Source organism: Petromyzon marinus (genome assembly GCF_048934315.1).
Source record: "Petromyzon marinus isolate PM22_M1 ecotype Great Lakes invasive population chromosome 77 unlocalized genomic scaffold, UKy_Petmar_22M1.pri1.0 chr77_unloc.2, whole genome shotgun sequence".
NCBI lineage: Eukaryota > Metazoa > Chordata > Hyperoartia > Petromyzontiformes > Petromyzontidae > Petromyzon > Petromyzon marinus.
In genome coordinates this window covers 598,279-619,505 of record NW_027422622.1, presented here as the reverse complement: position 1 = coordinate 619,505, position 21,227 = coordinate 598,279, and the positions used below count along the sequence as shown (strand labels likewise).

The following is a 21,227-nucleotide window of genomic DNA, read 5'->3' as shown; positions in this document are numbered from 1 at the left end:
CCAGTGGCATCTACATCTACAGAACGTGAAGAACCAGTGGCATCTACATCTGTAGACGTGAAGAACCAGTGGCATCTACATCTACAGAACGTGAAGAACCAGTGGCATCTACATCTACAGAACGTGAAGAACCAGTGGCATCTACATCTACAGAACGTGAAGAACCAGTGGCATCTACATCTACAGCATGTGAAGAACCAGTGGCATCTACATCCACAGAACGTGAAGAACCAGTGGCATCTACATCTACAGAACGTGAAGAACCAGTGGCATCTACATCTATAGAATGTGAAGAACCAGTGGCATCTACATCTACAGAATGTGAAGAACCAGTGGCATCTACATCTACAGAACGTAAAGAACCAGTGGCATCTACATCTACAGAGCGTGAAGAACCAGTGGCATCTACATCTACAGAACATGAATAACCAGTGACATCTACATCTACAGAACGTGAAGAACCAGTGGCATCTACATCTGCAGAACGTTTTAAACCAGTGGCATCTACATCTACAGAACGTGAAGAACCAGTGGCATCTACATCTACAGAACATGAAGTACCAGTGGCATCTACATCTACAGAACGTGAAGAACCAGTGGCATCTACATCTACAGAACGTGAAGAACCAGTGGCATCTACATCTACAGAACGTGAAGAACCAGTGGCATCTACATCTACAGAACGTGAAGAACCAGTGGCATCTACATCTGCAGAACGTTTTAAACCAGTGGCATCTACATCTACAGAACGTGAAGAACCAGTGACATCTACATCTGCAGAACGTGAAGAACCAGTGGCATCTACATCTACAGAACGTGAAGAACCAGTGGCATCTACATCTGCAGAACATGAATAACCAGTGACATCTACATCTACAGAACGTGAAGAACCAGTGGCATCTACATCTACAGAACGTGAATAACCAGTGACATCTACATCTACAAAACGTGAAGAACCAGTGGCATCTACATCTGCAGAACGTTTTAAACCAGTGGCATCTACATCTACAGAACGTGAAGAACCAGTGGCATCTATATCTAAAGAACGTGAAGAACCAGTGGCATCTACATCTACAGAACGTGAAGAACCAGTGGAATCTACATCTACAGAACATGAAGAACCAGTGGCATCTACATCTACAGAACGTGAAGAACCAGTGGCATCTACATCTATAGAACATGAAGAAGCAGTGGCATCTAGATCTACAGAACGTGAAGAACCAGTGGCATATCCATCTACAGAACGTGAAGAACCAGTGGCATATCCATCTACAGAACGTGAAGAACCAGTGGCATCTACATCTACAGAACGTGAAGAACCAGTGGCATCTACATCTACAGAACGTGAAGAACCAGTGGCATCTACATCTACAGAATGTGAAGAACCAGTGGCATCTACATCTGTAGACGTGAAGAACCAGTGGCATCTACATCTACAGAACGTGAAGAACCAGTGGCATCTACATCTACAGAACGTGAAGAACTAGTGGCATCTACATCTACAGAACGTGAAGAACCAGTGGCATCTACATCTACAGAACGTGAAGAACCAGTGGCATCTACATCTACAGAACGTGAAGAACCAGTGGCATCTACATCTGTAGACGTGAAGAACCAGTGGCATCTACAGAACGTGAAGAACCAGTGGCATCTACATCTACAGAACGTGAAGAACCAGTGGCATCTACATCTACAGAACGTGAAGAACCAGTGGCATCTACATCTACAGAACATGAAGAACCAGTGGCATCTACATCTACAGAGCGTGAAGAACCAGTGGCATCTACATCTACAGAACGTGAATAACCAGTGGCATCTACATCTACAGAACGTGAAGAACCAGTGGCATCTACATCTACAGAACGTGAAGAACCAGTGGCATCTACATCTGTAGATGTGAAGAACCAGTGGCATCTACATCTAGAGAACGTGAAGAACCAGTGGCATCTACATCTACAGAACGTGAAGAACCAGTGGCATCTACATCTACAGAACGTGAAGAACCAGTGGCATCTACATCTACAGAACGTGAAGAAGCAGTGGCATCTACATCTACAGAACGTGAAGAACCAGTGGCATCTACATCTACAGAACGTGAAGAACCAGTGGCATCTCCATCTACAGAACGTGAAGAACCAGTGGCATCTCCATCTACAGAACGTGAAGAACCAGTGGCAACTCCATCTACAGAACGTGAAGAACCAGTGGCATCTAAATCTACAGAACGTGAAGAACCAGTGGCATCTACATCTACAGAACGTGAAGAACCAGTGGCATCTACATCTACAGAACGTGAAGAACCAGTGGCATCTACATCTGTAGACGTGAAGAACCAGTGGCATCTACATCTACAGAACGTGAAGAACCAGTGGCATCTACATCTACAGAACGTGAAGAACCAGTGGCATCTACATCTACAGAACGTGAAGAACCAGTGGCATCTACATCTACAGCATGTGAAGAACCAGTGGCATCTACATCCACAGAACGTGAAGAACCAGTGGCATCTACATCTACAGAACGTGAAGAACCAGTGGCATCTACATCTATAGAATGTGAAGAACCAGTGGCATCTACATCTACAGAATGTGAAGAACCAGTGGCATCTACATCTACAGAACGTAAAGAACCAGTGGCATCTACATCTACAGAGCGTGAAGAACCAGTGGCATCTACATCTACAGAACATGAATAACCAGTGACATCTACATCTACAGAACGTGAAGAACCAGTGGCATCTACATCTGCAGAACGTTTTAAACCAGTGGCATCTACATCTACAGAACGTGAAGAACCAGTGGCATCTACATCTACAGAACATGAAGTACCAGTGGCATCTACATCTACAGAACGTGAAGAACCAGTGGCATCTACATCTACAGAACGTGAAGAACCAGTGGCATCTACATCTACAGAACGTGAAGAACCAGTGGCATCTACATCTACAGAACGTGAAGAACCAGTGGCATCTACATCTGCAGAACGTTTTAAACCAGTGGCATCTACATCTACAGAACGTGAAGAACCAGTGACATCTACATCTGCAGAACGTGAAGAACCAGTGGCATCTACATCTACAGAACGTGAAGAACCAGTGGCATCTACATCTGCAGAACATGAATAACCAGTGACATCTACATCTACAGAACGTGAAGAACCAGTGGCATCTACATCTACAGAACGTGAAGAACCAGTGGCATCTACATCTACAGAACGTGAAGAACCAGTGACATCTACATATACAGAACGTGAAGAACCAGTGGCATCTACATCTGCAGAACATGAATAACCAGTGACATCTACATCTACAGAACGTGAAGAACCAGTGGCATCTACATCAACAGAACGTGAATAACCAGTGGCATCTACATCTGTAGACGTGAAGAACCAGTGGCATCTACATCTACAGAACGTGAAGAACCAGTGGCATCTACATCTACAGAAGGTGAAGAACCAGTGGCATCTACATCTACAGAAGGTGAAGAACCAGTGGCATCTACATCAACAGAACGTGAAGAACCAGTGGCATCTACATCAACAGAATGTGAAGAACCAGTGGCATCTACATCTACAGAACGTAAAGAACCAGTGGCATCTACATCTGTAGACGTGAAGAACCAGTGGCATCTACATCTACAGAACGTGAAGAACCAGTGGCATCTACATCTACAGAACGTGAAGAACCAGTGGCATCTACATCTACAGAACGTGAAGAACCAGTGGCATCTACATCTACAGCATGTGAAGAACCAGTGGCATCTACATCCACAGAACGTGAAGAACCAGTGGCATCTACATCTACAGAACGTGAAGAACCAGTGGCATCTACATCTATAGAATGTGAAGAACCAGTGGCATCTACATCTACAGAATGTGAAGAACCAGTGGCATCTACATCTACAGAACGTAAAGAACCAGTGGCATCTACATCTACAGAGCGTGAAGAACCAGTGGCATCTACAGAACATGTATAACCAGTGACATCTACATCTACAGAACGTGAAGAACCAGTGGCATCTACATCTGCAGAACGTTTTAAACCAGTGGCATCTACATCTACAGAACGTGAAGAACCAGTGGCATCTACATCTACAGAACATGAAGTACCAGTGGCATCTACATCTACAGAACGTGAAGAACCAGTGGCATCTACATCTACAGAACGTGAAGAACCAGTGGCATCTACATCTACAGAACGTGAAGAACCAGTGGCATCTACATCTACAGAACGTGAAGAACCAGTGGCATCTACATCTGCAGAACGTTTTAAACCAGTGGCATCTACATCTACAGAACGTGAAGAACCAGTGACATCTACATCTGCAGAACGTGAAGAACCAGTGGCATCTACATCTACAGAACGTGAAGAACCAGTGGCATCTACATCTGCAGAACATGAATAACCAGTGACATCTACATCTACAGAACGTGAAGAACCAGTGGCATCTACATCTACAGAACGTGAATAACCAGTGACATCTACATCTACAAAACGTGAAGAACCAGTGGCATCTACATCTGCAGAACGTTTTAAACCAGTGGCATCTACATCTACAGAACGTGAAGAACCAGTGGCATCTATATCTAAAGAACGTGAAGAACCAGTGGCATCTACATCTACAGAACGTGAAGAACCAGTGGAATCTACATCTACAGAACATGAAGAACCAGTGGCATCTACATCTACAGAACGTGAAGAACCAGTGGCATCTACATCTATAGAACATGAAGAAGCAGTGGCATCTAGATCTACAGAACGTGAAGAACCAGTGGCATATCCATCTACAGAACGTGAAGAACCAGTGGCATATCCATCTACAGAACGTGAAGAACCAGTGGCATCTACATCTACAGAACGTGAAGAACCAGTGGCATCTACATCTACAGAACGTGAAGAACCAGTGGCATCTACATCTACAGAATGTGAAGAACCAGTGGCATCTACATCTGTAGACGTGAAGAACCAGTGGCATCTACATCCACAGAACGTGAAGAACCAGTGGCATCTACATCTACAGAACGTGAAGAACTAGTGGCATCTACATCTACAGAACGTGAAGAACCAGTGGCATCTACATCTACAGAACGTGAAGAACCAGTGGCATCTACATCTACAGAACGTGAAGAACCAGTGGCATCTACATCTGTAGACGTGAAGAACCAGTGGCATCTACATCTACAGAACGTGAAGAACCAGTGGCATCTACATCTACAGAACGTGAAGAACCAGTGGCATCTACATCTACAGAACGTGAAGAACCAGTGGCATCTACATCTACAGAACATGAAGAACCAGTGGCATCTACATCTACAGAGCGTGAAGAACCAGTGGCATCTACATCTACAGAACGTGAATAACCAGTGGCATCTACATCTACAGAACGTGAAGAACCAGTGGCATCTACATCTACAGAACGTGAAGAACCAGTGGCATCTACATCTGTAGATGTGAAGAACCAGTGGCATCTACATCTAGAGAACGTGAAGAACCAGTGGCATCTACATCTACAGAACGTGAAGAACCAGTGGCATCTACATCTACAGAACGTGAAGAACCAGTGGCATCTACATCTACAGAACGTGAAGAAGCAGTGGCATCTACATCTACAGAACGTGAAGAACCAGTGGCATCTACATCTACAGAACGTGAAGAACCAGTGGCATCTCCATCTACAGAACGTGAAGAACCAGTGGCATCTCCATCTACAGAACGTGAAGAACCAGTGGCAACTCCATCTACAGAACGTGAAGAACCAGTGGCATCTAAATCTACAGAACGTGAAGAACCAGTGGCATCTACATCTACAGAACGTGAAGAACCAGTGGCATCTACATCTACAGAACGTGAAGAACCAGTGGCATCTACATCTGTAGACGTGAAGAACCAGTGGCATCTACATCTACAGAACGTGAAGAACCAGTGGCATCTACATCTACAGAACGTGAAGAACCAGTGGCATCTACATCTACAGAACGTGAAGAACCAGTGGCATCTACATCTACAGCATGTGAAGAACCAGTGGCATCTACATCCACAGAACGTGAAGAACCAGTGGCATCTACATCTACAGAACGTGAAGAACCAGTGGCATCTACATCTATAGAATGTGAAGAACCAGTGGCATCTACATCTACAGAATGTGAAGAACCAGTGGCATCTACATCTACAGAACGTAAAGAACCAGTGGCATCTACATCTACAGAGCGTGAAGAACCAGTGGCATCTACATCTACAGAACATGAATAACCAGTGACATCTACATCTACAGAACGTGAAGAACCAGTGGCATCTACATCTGCAGAACGTTTTAAACCAGTGGCATCTACATCTACAGAACGTGAAGAACCAGTGGCATCTACATCTACAGAACATGAAGTACCAGTGGCATCTACATCTACAGAACGTGAAGAACCAGTGGCATCTACATCTACAGAACGTGAAGAACCAGTGGCATCTACATCTACAGAACGTGAAGAACCAGTGGCATCTACATCTACAGAACGTGAAGAACCAGTGGCATCTACATCTGCAGAACGTTTTAAACCAGTGGCATCTACATCTACAGAACGTGAAGAACCAGTGACATCTACATCTGCAGAACGTGAAGAACCAGTGGCATCTACATCTACAGAACGTGAAGAACCAGTGGCATCTACATCTGCAGAACATGAATAACCAGTGACATCTACATCTACAGAACGTGAAGAACCAGTGGCATCTACATCTACAGAACGTGAAGAACCAGTGGCATCTACATCTACAGAACGTGAAGAACCAGTGACATCTACATATACAGAACGTGAAGAACCAGTGGCATCTACATCTGCAGAACATGAATAACCAGTGACATCTACATCTACAGAACGTGAAGAACCAGTGGCATCTACATCAACAGAACGTGAATAACCAGTGGCATCTACATCTGTAGACGTGAAGAACCAGTGGCATCTACATCTACAGAACGTGAAGAACCAGTGGCATCTACATCTACAGAAGGTGAAGAACCAGTGGCATCTACATCTACAGAAGGTGAAGAACCAGTGGCATCTACATCAACAGAACGTGAAGAACCAGTGGCATCTACATCAACAGAATGTGAAGAACCAGTGGCATCTACATCTACAGAACGTAAAGAACCAGTGGCATCTACATCTACAGAGCGTGAAGAACCAGTGGCATCTACATCTACAGAACATGAATAACCAGTGACATCTACATCTACAGAACGTGAAGAACCAGTGGCATCTACATCTGCAGAACGTTTTAAACCAGTGGCATCTACATCTACAGAACGTGAAGAACCAGTGGCATCTACATCTACAGAACATGAAGTACCAGTGGCATCTACATCTACAGAACGTGAAGAACCAGTGGCATCTACATCTACAGAACGTGAAGAACCAGTGGCATCTACATCTACAGAACGTGAAGAACCAGTGGCATCTACATCTACAGAACGTGAAGAACCAGTGGCATCTACATCTGCAGAACGTTTTAAACCAGTGGCATCTACATCTACAGAACGTGAAGAACCAGTGACATCTACATCTGCAGAACGTGAAGAACCAGTGGCATCTACATCTACAGAACGTGAAGAACCAGTGGCATCTACATCTGCAGAACATGAATAACCAGTGACATCTACATCTACAGAACGTGAAGAACCAGTGGCATCTACATCTACAGAACGTGAAGAACCAGTGGCATCTACATCTACAGAACGTGAAGAACCAGTGACATCTACATATACAGAACGTGAAGAACCAGTGGCATCTACATCTGCAGAACATGAATAACCAGTGACATCTACATCTACAGAACGTGAAGAACCAGTGGCATCTACATCTACAGAACGTGAATAACCAGTGACATCTACATCCACAGAACGTGAAGAACCAGTGGCATCTACATCTACAGAACGTGAAGAACCAGTGGCATCTACATCTGCAGAACGTTTTAAACCAGTGGCATCTACATCTACAGAACGTGAAGAACCAGTGGCATCTACATCTATAGAACATGAAGAAGCAGTGGCATCTAGATCTACAGAACGTGAAGAACCAGTGGCATATCCATCTACAGAACGTGAAGAACCAGTGGCATCTACATCTACAGAACGTGAAGAACCAGTGGCATCTACATCTGCAGAACGTGAAGAACCAGTGGCATCTACATCTACAGAACGTGAAGAACCAGTGGCATCTACGTCTGCAGAACGTGAAGAACCAGTGACATCTACGTCTACAGAACGTGAAGAACCAGTGGCATCTACATCTACAGAACGTGAAGAACCAGTGGCATCTACATCTACAGAACGTGAAGAACCAGTGGCATCTACGTCTACAGAACGTGAAGAACCAGTGGCATCTACATCTACAGAACGTGAATAACCAGTGACATCTACAGAACGTGAGGAACCAGTGGCATCTACATCTACAGAACGTGAAGAACCAGTGGCATCTACATCTACAGAACGTGAAGAACCAGTGGCATCTACATCTACAGAACATGAAGTACCAGTGGCATCTACATCTACAGAACGTGAAGAACCAGTGGCATCTACATCTACAGAACGTGAAGAACCAGTGGCATCTACATCTACAGAACGTGAAGAACCAGTGGCATCTACATCAACAGAACATGAAAAACCAGTGGCATCTACATCTGTAGATGTGAAGAACCAGTGGCATCTACATCTACAGAACGTGAAGAACCATTGGCATCTACATTTACAGAACGTGAAGAACCAGTGGCATTTACATCTGTAGACGTGAAGAACCAGTGGCATCTACATCTACAGAACGTGAAGAACCAGTGGCATCTACATCTACAGAACGTGAATAACCAGTGACATCTACATCCACAGAACGTGAAGAACCAGTGGCATCTACATCTACAGAACGTGAATAACCAGTGACATCTACATCTACAAAACGTGAAGAACCAGTGGCATCTACATCTGCAGAACGTTTTAAACCAGTGGCATCTACATCTACAGAGCGTGAAGAACCAGTGGCATCTATATCTAAAGAACGTGAAGAACCAGTGGCATCTACATCTACAGAACGTGAAGAACCAGTGGAATCTACATCTACAGAACATGAAGAACCAGTGGCATCTACATCTACAGAACGTGAAGAACCAGTGGCATCTACATCTATAGAACATGAAGAAGCAGTGGCATCTAGATCTACAGAACGTGAAGAACCAGTGGCATATCCATCTACAGAACGTGAAGAACCAGTGGCATATCCATCTACAGAACGTGAAGAACCAGTGGCATCTACATCTACAGAACGTGAAGAACCAGTGGCATCTACATCTACAGAACGTGAAGAACCAGTGGAATCTACATCTAGAGAACATGAAGAACCAGTGGCATCTACATCTACAGAACGTGAAGAACCAGTGGCATCTACATCTATAGAACATGAAGAAGCAGTGGCATCTAGATCTACAGAACGTGAAGAACCAGTGGCATATCCATCTACAGAACGTGAAGAACCAGTGGCATATCCATCTACAGAACGTGAAGAACCAGTGGCATCTACATCTACAGAACGTGAAGAACCAGTGGCATCTACATCTACAGAACGTGAAGAACCAGTGGCATCTACATCTACAGAATGTGAAGAACCAGTGGCATCTACATCTGTAGACGTGAAGAACCAGTGGCATCTACATCTACAGAACGTGAAGAACCAGTGGCATCTACATCTACAGAACATGAAGAACCAGTGGCATCTACATCTACAGAACGTGAAGAACTAGTGGCATCTACATCTACAGAACGTGAAGAACCAGTGGCATCTACATATACAGAATGTGAAGAACCAGTGGCATCTACATCTACAGAACGTGAAGAACCAGTGGCATCTACATCTGTAGACGTGAATAACCAGTGGCATCTACATCTACAGAACGTGAAGAACCAGTGGCATCTACATCTACAGAACGTGAAGAACCAGTGGCATCTACATCTACAGAACATGAAGAACCAGTGGCATCTACATCTACAGAGCGTGAAGAACCAGTGGCATCTACATCTACAGAACGTGAAGAACCAGTGGCATCTACATCTACAGAACGTGAAGAACCAGTGGCATCTACATCTACAGAACGTGAAGAACCAGTGGCATCTACATCTACAGAACGTGAAGAACCAGTGGCATCTACATCTGTAGATGTGAAGAACCAGTGGCATCTACATCTAGAGAACGTGAAGAACCAGTGGCATCTACATCTACAGAACGTGAAGAACCAGTGGCATCTACATCTACAGAACGTGAAGAACCAGTGGCATCTACATCTACAGAACGTGAAGAACCAGTGGCATCTACATCTACAGAACGTGAAGAACCAGTGGCATCTAACATCTACAGAACGTGAAGAACCAGTGGCATCTCCATCTACAGAACGTGAAGAACCAGTGGCATCTCCATCTACAGAACGTGAAGAACCAGTGGCATCTACATCTACAGAACGTGAAGAACCAGTGGCATCTACATCTACAGAACGTGAAGAACCAGTGGCATCTCCATCTACAGAACGTGAAGAACCAGTGGCATCTCCATCTACAGAACGTGAAGAACCAGTGGCATCTAAGTCTACAGAACGTGAAGAACCAGTGGCATCTACATCTACAGAACGTGAAGAACCAGTGGCATCTACATCTGTAGACGTGAAGAACCAGTGGCATCTACATCTACAGAACGTGAAGAACCAGTGGCATCTACATCTACAGAACATGAAGAACCAGTGGCATCTACATCTACAGCATGTGAAGAACCAGTGGCATCTACATCCACAGAACGTGAAGAACCAGTGGCATCTACATCTACAGAACGTGAAGAACCAGTGGCATCTACATCTATAGAATGTGAAGAACCAGTGGCATCTACAACTACAGAATGTGAAGAACCAGTGGCATCTACATCTACAGAACGTAAAGAACCAGTGGCATCTACATCTACAGAGCGTGAAGAACCAGTGGCATCTACATCTACAGAACGTGAAGAACCAGTGGCATCTACATCTGCAGAACGTTTTAAACCAGTGGCATCTACATCTACAGAACGTGAAGAACCAGTGGCATCTACATCTACAGAACATGAAGTACCAGTGGCATCTACATCTACAGAACGTGAAGAACCAGTGGCATCTACATCTACAGAACGTGAAGAACCAGTGGCATCTACATCTACAGAACATGAAGTACCAGTGGCATCTACATCTACAGAACGTGAAGAACCAGTGGCATCTACATCTACAGAACGTGAAGAACCAGTGGCATCGACATCTACAGAACGTGAAGAACCAGTGGCATCTACATCTACAGAACGTGAAGAACCAGTGGCATCTACATCTACAGAACGTGAAGAACCAGTGGCATCTACATCTACAGAATGTGAAGAACCAGTGGCATCTACATCTGTAGACGTGAAGAACCAGTGGCATCTACATCTACAGAACGTGAAGAACCAGTGGCATCTACATCTACAGAACATGAAGAACCAGTGGCATCTACATCTACAGAACGTGAAGAACTAGTGGCATCTACATCTACAGAACGTGAAGAACCAGTGGCATCTACATATACAGAATGTGAAGAACCAGTGGCATCTACATCTACAGAACGTGAAGAACCAGTGGCATCTACATCTACAGAACGTGAAGAACCAGTGGCATCTACATCTACAGAACATGAAGAACCAGTGGCATCTACATCTACAGAGCGTGAAGAACCAGTGGCATCTACATCTACAGAACGTGAAGAACCAGTGGCATCTACATCTACAGAACGTGAAGAACCAGTGGCATCTACATCTACAGAACGTGAAGAACCAGTGGCATCTACATCTACAGAACGTGAAGAACCAGTGGCATCTACATCTGTAGATGTGAAGAACCAGTGGCATCTACATCTAGAGAACGTGAAGAACCAGTGGCATCTACATCTACAGAACGTGAAGAACCAGTGGCATCTACATCTACAGAACGTGAAGAACCAGTGGCATCTACATCTACAGAACGTGAAGAACCAGTGGCATCTACATCTACAGAACGTGAAGAACCAGTGGCATCTACATCTACAGAACGTGAAGAACCAGTGGCATCTACATCTACAGAACGTGAAAAACCAGTGGCATCTACATCTACAGAATGTGAAGAACCAGTGGCATCTACATCTGTAGACGTGAAGAACCAGTGGCATCTACATCTACAGAACGTGAAGAACCAGTGGCATCTACATCTACAGAACATGAAGAACCAGTGGCATCTACATCTACAGAACGTGAAGAACTAGTGGCATCTACATCTACAGAACGTGAAGAACCAGTGGCATCTACATCTACAGAATGTGAAGAACCAGTGGCATCTACATCTACAGAACGTGAAGAACCAGTGGCATCTACATCTACAGAACGTGAAGAACCAGTGGCATCTACATCTACAGAACATGAAGAACCAGTGGCATCTACATCTACAGAGCGTGAAGAACCAGTGGCATTTACATCTACAGAACGTGAAGAACCAGTGGCATCTACATCTACAGAACGTGAAGAACCAGTGGCATCTACATCTACAGAACGTGAAGAACCAGTGGCATCTACATCTACAGAACGTGAAGAACCAGTGGCATCTACATCTGTAGATGTGAAGAACCAGTGGCATCTATATCTAGAGAACGTGAAGAACCAGTGGCATCTACATCTACAGAACGTGAAGAACCAGTGGCATCTACATCTACAGAACGTGAAGAACCAGTGGCATCTACATCTACAGAACGTGAAGAACCAGTGGCATCTACATCTACAGAACGTGAAGAACCAGTGGCATCTACATCTACAGAACGTGAAGAACCAGTGGCATCTCCATCTACAGAACGTGAAGAACCAGTGGCATCTCCATCTACAGAACGTGAAGAACCAGTGGCATCTACATCTACAGAACGTGAAGAACCAGTGGCATCTACATCTACAGAACGTGAAGAACCAGTGGCATCTACATCTACAGAACGTGAAGAACCAGTGGCATCTCCATCTACAGAACGTGAAGAACCAGTGGCATCTCCATCTACAGAACGTGAAGAACCAGTGGCATCTAAATCTACAGAACGTGAAGAACCAGTGGCATCTACATCTACAGAACGTGAAGAACCAGTGGCATCTACATCTGTAGACGTGAAGAACCAGTGGCATCTACATCTACAGAACGTGAAGAACCAGTGGCATCTACATCTACAGAACGTGAAGAACCAGTGGCATCTACATCTACAGAACGTGAAGAACCAGTGGCATCTACATCTACAGAATGTGAAGAACCAGTGGCATCTACATCTACAGCATGTGAAGAACCAGTGGCATCTACATCCACAGAACGTGAAGAACCAGTGGCATCTACATCTACAGAACGTGAAGAACCAGTGGCATCTACATCTATAGAATGTGAAGAACCAGTGGCATCTACAACTACAGAATGTGAAGAACCAGTGGCATCTACATCTACAGAACGTAAAGAACCAGTGGCATCTACATCTACAGAGCGTGAAGAACCAGTGGCATCTACATCTACAGAACATGAATAACCAGTGACATCTACATCTACAGAACGTGAAGAACCAGTGGCATCTAAATCTGCAGAACGTTTTAAACCAGTGGCATCTACATCTACAGAACGTGAAGAACCAGTGGCATCTACATCTACAGAACATGAAGTACCAGTGGCATCTACATCTACAGAACGTGAAGAACCAGTGGCATCTACATCTACAGAACGTGAAGAACCAGTGGCATCTACATCTACAGAACGTGAAGAACCAGTGGCATCTACATCTGCAGAACGTGAAGAACCAGTGGCATCTACATCTACAGAACGTGAAGAACCAGTGGCATCTACATCTACAGAACGTGAAGAACCAGTGGCATCTACATCTACAGAACGTGAAGAACCAGTGGCATCTACATCTACAGAACGTGAAGAACCAGTGGCATCTACAGAACGTGAATAACCAGTGACATCTACATCTACAGAACGTGAGGAACCAGTGGCATCTACATCTGCAGAACGTTTTAAACCAGTGGCATCTACATCTACAGAACGTGAAGAACCAGTGGCATCTACATCTACAGAACGTGAAGAACCAGTGGCATCTACATCTACAGAACATGAAGTACCAGTGGCATCTACATATACAGAACGTGAAGAACCAGTGGCATCTACATCTACAGAACGTGAAGAACCAGTGGCATCTAACATCTACAGAACGTGAAGAACCAGTGGCATCTACATCTACAGAACGTGAAGAACCAGTGGCATCTACATCTACAGAACGTGAAGAACCAGTGGCATCTACATCTACAGAACGTGAAGAACCAGTGACATCTACATCTGTAGATGTGAAGAACCAGTGGCATCTACATCTAGAGAACGTGAAGAACCAGTGGCATCTACATCTAGAGAACGTGAAGAACCAGTGGCATCTACATCTACAGAACGTGAAGAACCAATGGCATCTACATCTACAGAACGTGAAGAACCAGTGGCATCTACATCTACAGAAGGTGAAGAACCAGTGGCATCTACATCTACAGAACGTGAAGAACCAGTGGCATCTACATCTACAGAACGTGAAGAACCAGTGGCATCTCCATCTACAGAACGTGAAGAACCAGTGGCATCTCCATCTACAGAACGTGAAGAACCAGTGGCATCTCCATCTACAGAACGTGAAGAACCAGTGGCATCTAAATCTACAGAATGTGAAGAACCAGTGGCATCTACATCTACAGAACGTGAAGAACCAGTGGCATCTACATCTACAGAACGTGAAGAACCAGTGGCATCTACATCTGTAGACGTGAAGAACCAGTGGCATCTACATCTACAGAACGTGAAGAACCAGTGGCATCTACATCTACAGAACGTTAGGAACCAGTGGCATCTACATCTACAGAACGTGAAGAACCAGTGGCATCTACATCTACAGAACGTGAAGAACCAGTGGCATCTACATCTACAGCATGTGAAGAACCAGTGGCATCTACATCTACAGAATGTGAAGAACCAGTGGCATCTACATCTACAGAACGTGAAGAACCAGTGGCATCTACATCTATAGAATGTGAAGAACCAGTGGCATCTACATCTACAGAACGTGAAGAACCAGTGGCATCTACATCTACAGAACGTGAAGAACCAGTGGCATCTACATCCACAGAACGTGAAGAACCAGTGGCATCTACATCTACAGAACGTGAAGAACCAGTGGCATCTACATCTATAGAATGTGAAGAACCAGTGGCATCTACATCTACAGAATGTGAAGAACCAGTGGCATCTACATCTACAGAACGTAAAGAACCAGTGGCATCTACATCTACAGAACGTGAAGAACCAGTGGCATCTACATCTACAGAGCGTGAAGAACCAGTGGCATCTACTTCTACAGAACATGAATAACCAGTGACATCTACATCTACAGAACGTGAAGAACCAGTGGCATCTACATCTGCAGAACGTTTTAAACCAGTGGCATCTACATCTACAGAACGTGAAGAACCAGTGGCATCTACATCTACAGAACATGAAGTACCAGTGGCATCTACATCTACAGAACGTGAAGAACCAGTGACATCTACATCTACAGAACGTGAAGAACCAGTGGCATCTACATCTACAGAACGTGAAGAACCAGTGGCATCTACATCTACAGAACGTGAAGAACCAGTGGCATCTACATCTATAGACGTGAAGAACCAGTGACATCTACATCTACAGAACGTGAGGAACCAGTGGCATCTACATCTGCAGAACGTTTTAAACCAGTGGCATCTACATCTACAGAACGTGAAGAACCAGTGGCATCTACATCTACAGAACGTGAAGAACCAGTGGCATCTACATCTACAGAACATGAAGTACCAGTGGTATCTACAGCTACAGAACGTGAAGAACCAGTGGCATCTACATCTAAAGAACGTGAAGAACCAGTGGCATCTACATCTACAGAACATGAAAAACCAGTGGCATCTACATCTACAGAACGTGAAGAACCAGTGGCATCTACATCTACAGAACGTGAAGAACCAGTGGCATCTACATCTACAGAACGTGAAGAACCAGTGGCATCTACATCTACAGAACGTGAAGAACCAGTGGCATCTACATCTACAGAACGTGAAGAACCAGTGGCATCTACATCTACAGAACGTGAAGAACCAGTGGCATCTACATCTACAGAACGTGAAGAACCAGTGGCATCTCCATCTACAGAACGTGAAGAACCAGTGGCATCTCCATCTACAGAACGTGAAGAACCAGTGGCATCTAAATCTACAGAACGTGAAGAACCAGTGGCATCTACATCTACAGAACGTGAAGAACCAGTGGCATCTACATCTGTAGACGTGAAGAACCAGTGGCATCTACATCTACAGAACGTGAAGAACCAGTGGCATCTACATCTACAGAACGTGAAGAACCAGTGGCATCTACATCTACAGAACGTGAAGAACCAGTGGCATCTACATCTACAGAATGTGAAGAACCAGTGGCATCTACATCTACAGCATGTGAAGAACCAGTGGCATCTACATCCACAGAACGTGAAGAACCAGTGGCATCTACATCTACAGAACGTGAAGAACCAGTGGCATCTACATCTATAGAATGTGAAGAACCAGTGGCATCTACAACTACAGAATGTGAAGAACCAGTGGCATCTACATCTACAGAACGTAAAGAACCAGTGGCATCTACATCTACAGAGCGTGAAGAACCAGTGGCATCTACATCTACAGAACATGAATAACCAGTGACATCTACATCTACAGAACGTGAAGAACCAGTGGCATCTACATCTGCAGAACGTTTTAAACCAGTGGCATCTACATCTACAGAACGTGAAGAACCAGTGGCATCTACATCTACAGAACATGAAGTACCAGTGGCATCTACATCTACAGAACGTGAAGAACCAGTGGCATCTACATCTACAGAACGTGAAGAACCAGTGGCATCTACATCTACAGAACGTGAAGAACCAGTGGCATCTACATCTGCAGAACGTGAAGAACCAGTGGCATCTACATCTACAGAACGTGAAGAACCAGTGGCATCTACATCTACAGAACGTGAAGAACCAGTGGCATCTACATCTACAGAACGTGAAGAACCAGTGGCATCTACATCTACAGAACGTGAAGAACCAGTGGCATCTACAGAACGTGAATAACCAGTGACATCTACATCTACAGAACGTGAGGAACCAGTGGCATCTACATCTGCAGAACGTTTTAAACCAGTGGCATCTACATCTACAGAACGTGAAGAACCAGTGGCATCTACATCTACAGAACGTGAAGAACCAGTGGCATCTACATCTACAGAACATGAAGTACCAGTGGCATCTACATATACAGAACGTGAAGAACCAGTGGCATCTACATCTACAGAACGTGAAGAACCAGTGGCATCTAACATCTACAGAACGTGAAGAACCAGTGGCATCTACATCTACAGAACGTGAAGAACCAGTGGCATCTACATCTACAGAACGTGAAGAACCAGTGGCATCTACATCTACAGAACGTGAAGAACCAGTGACATCTACATCTGTAGATGTGAAGAACCAGTGGCATCTACATCTAGAGAACGTGAAGAACCAGTGGCATCTACATCTAGAGAACGTGAATAACCAGTGGCATCTACATCTACAGAACGTGAAGAACCAATGGCATCTACATCTACAGAACGTGAAGAACCAGTGGCATCTACATCTACAGAAGGTGAAGAACCAGTGGCATCTACATCTACAGAACGTGAAGAACCAGTGGCATCTACATCTACAGAACGTGAAGAACCAGTGGCATCTCCATCTACAGAACGTGAAGAACCAGTGGCATCTCCATCTACAGAACGTGAAGAACCAGTGGCATCTCCATCTACAGAACGTGAAGAACCAGTGGCATCTAAATCTACAGAACGTGAAGAACCAGTGGCATCTACATCTACAGAACGTGAAGAACCAGTGGCATCTACATCTACAGAACGTGAAGAACCAGTGGCATCTACATCTGTAGACGTGAAGAACCAGTGGCATCTACATCTACAGAACGTGAAGAACCAGTGGCATCTACATCTACAGAACGTTAGGAACCAGTGGCATCTACATCTACAGAACGTGAAGAACCAGTGGCATCTACATCTACAGAACGTGAAGAACCAGTGGCATCTACATCTACAGCATGTGAAGAACCAGTGGCATCTACATCTACAGAATGTGAAGAACCAGTGGCATCTACATCTACAGAACGTGAAGAACCAGTGGCATCTACATCTATAGAATGTGAAGAACCAGTGGCATCTACATCTACAGAACGTGAAGAACCAGTGGCATCTACATCTACAGAACGTGAAGAACCAGTGGCATCTACATCCACAGAACGTGAAGAACCAGTGGCATCTACATCTACAGAACGTGAAGAACCAGTGGCATCTACATCTATAGAATGTGAAGAACCAGTGGCATCTACATCTACAGAATGTGAAGAACCAGTGGCATCTACATCTACAGAACGTAAAGAACCAGTGGCATCTACATCTACAGAACGTGAAGAACCAGTGGCATCTACATCTACAGAGCGTGAAGAACCAGTGGCATCTACTTCTACAGAACATGAATAACCAGTGACATCTACATCTACAGAACGTGAAGAACCAGTGGCATCTACATCTGCAGAACGTTTTAAACCAGTGGCATCTACATCTACAGAACGTGAAGAACCAGTGGCATCTACATCTACAGAACATGAAGTACCAGTGGCATCTACATCTACAGAACGTGAAGAACCAGTGACATCTACATCTACAGAACGTGAAGAACCAGTGGCATCTACATCTACAGAACGTGAAGAACCAGTGGCATCTACATCTACAGAACGTGAAGAACCAGTGGCATCTACATCTATAGACGTGAAGAACCAGTGACATCTACATCTACAGAACGTGAGGAACCAGTGGCATCTACATCTGCAGAACGTTTTAAACCAGTGGCATCTACATCTACAGAACGTGAAGAACCAGTGGCATCTACATCTACAGAACGTGAAGAACCAGTGGCATCTACATCTACAGAACATGAAGTACCAGTGGTATCTACAGCTACAGAACGTGAAGAACCAGTGGCATCTACATCTAAAGAACGTGAAGAACCAGTGGCATCTACATCTACAGAACATGAAAAACCAGTGGCATCTACATCTACAGAACGTGAAGAACCAGTGGCATCTACATCTACAGAACGTGAAGAACCAGTGGCATCTACATCTACAGAACGTGAAGAACCAGTGGCATCTACATCTACAGAACGTGAAGAACCAGTGGCATCTACATCTACAGAACGTGAAGAACCAGTGGCATCTACATCTACAGAACGTGAAGAACCAGTGGCATCTACATCTACAGAACGTGAAGAACCAGTGGCATCTACATCTACAGAACGTGAAGAACCAGTGGCATCTCCATCTACAGAACGTGAAGAACCAGTGGCATCTCCATCTACAGAACGTGAAGAACCAGTGGCATCTACATCTACAGAACGTGAAGAACCAGTGGCATCTACATCTACAGAACGTGAAGAACCAGTGGCATCTCCATCTACAGAACATGAAGAACCAGTGGCATCTCCATCTACAGAACGTGAAGAACCAGTGGCATCTACATCTAGAGAACGTGAAGAACCAGTGGCATCTACATCTACAGAACGTGAAGAACCAGTGGCATCTACATCTAGAGAACGTGAAGAACCAGTGGCATCTACATCTACAGAACGTGAAGAACCAGTGGCATCTACATCTACAGAACGTGAAGAACCAGTGGCATCTACGTCTACAGAACGTGAAGTAGTGGGGGGAGTCTGTTAACGGCAACAGAGAGAGATGAGAATTTCGGCGCCCCAGACCTCACCGTTTGGCCTTGGGGAGGCCCATGGGAGTGAGGGAAGTCCCGGAGCGGACCGGCGTCTTGCGGATCCGGATCTGGGACACGCGCTGGCTGCGTGGAAGAGCCGGAGCGGGAGCGGCCTCCGGGACGGCCTCGCCGTCCCCGTTTTCACGCACGGCCTGCGAGCACAAAGACAAAGGTTAACCCCTTCCCTGTGTAACCTCTAGCAGAGCTGTAGGGGCAAGTGCTGTTAGTAGTAGCGAGTAGCACCACCTATGATGCACACACAGACAAAGCTCCCCCAGGTAGCCTCTAGCAGGGCTTTAGGGGCAAGTGCTGCTAGTAGCGAGGAGCACCACCTATGATGTACACAAAGACAAAGCTCCCCCAGGTAGCCTCTAGCAGGGCTGTAGGGGCAAGTGCTGCTAGTAGCGAGTAGCACCACCTATGATGTACACACGCAGACAAAGCTCCCCCAGGTAGCCTCTAGCAGAGCAGTAGGGGCAAGTGCTGCAAGTAGCGAGTAGCACCACCTATGATGCACACAAAGACAAAGCTCCCCCAGGTAGCCTCTAGCAGGGCTGTAGGGACAAGTGCTGCTAGTAGCGAGTAGCCAATATCAAACCAACCAGCATTCGCCACTAAGTGGCGGTGACGTCACCACGACGCTTGTGTCAGGCCATGTGCACCTTGAGGCCACGCGAAGTGTCGAACGCCCGCGGGCAGGAGGTCACGGGGCAGACCCAAGTGCCACAGGTCGACTGACTAAGATGACTGAGATGACTGGCTGATGCACCACCTGTGCCCCCTACTGTGCCAACCTGCTGTGCTTTAGCCACCCGGCGCTCCGCTCGTTGTTGTGAGCGTCGCTCCTCCGCCCTCCGTTGTTGTTGGAGGGCGACTGCCTCCAACTGCCCAGTAGCAGCGTTCTTCACGAGCCTCCTCCACAGAGGCCGATCTTGACACCGCTGGTACCAGTCATCGGCAAGTCCACTCAGCTCCACGTCCTCCTGTACCACATCACTCCATCTCTTCTCTAGCCTGTGCCGCGCCCGTTTAGCCCCCTTGATCCGTCCGAACAAAAGCTGTTTCGGCATGTGGTGGCTGGACATGCGGGCTACATGACCCAGCCAACGCAGCCTTGCCTGCCGGAGGAGCTCACCGATGGGACCTTGCCCAGATTTTTCAAAGATTTGTGAGCTCCTCACACAATCCAGCCTGTTTAAACCAAGGATGGATCGTAGGCAGGCCAGCCTAAATGTTTCTAACCGGCGAAGATGTT

General features: G+C 45.5%; 1 protein-coding gene across 5 annotated transcripts in view; it reads right to left on the bottom strand.

Moving 5' to 3' along the window:
- Window positions 1-21,227, bottom strand: part of LOC116958448 (uncharacterized) — a 124,157-nt gene that overhangs the window by 95,001 nt on the left and 7,929 nt on the right. For all 5 annotated transcript variants that reach the window (XR_012931645.1, XR_012931646.1, XM_076058598.1 and 2 more), the window contains exon 4: window positions 19,970-20,124. Coding sequence is in view for 3 of the 5 variants with exons in the window: in XM_076058598.1 (XP_075914713.1) it covers window positions 19,970-20,124 (155 nt within the window). In the remaining 2 variants the exon portion in view is untranslated. The remainder of the gene's footprint in view (window positions 1-19,969; window positions 20,125-21,227) is intronic.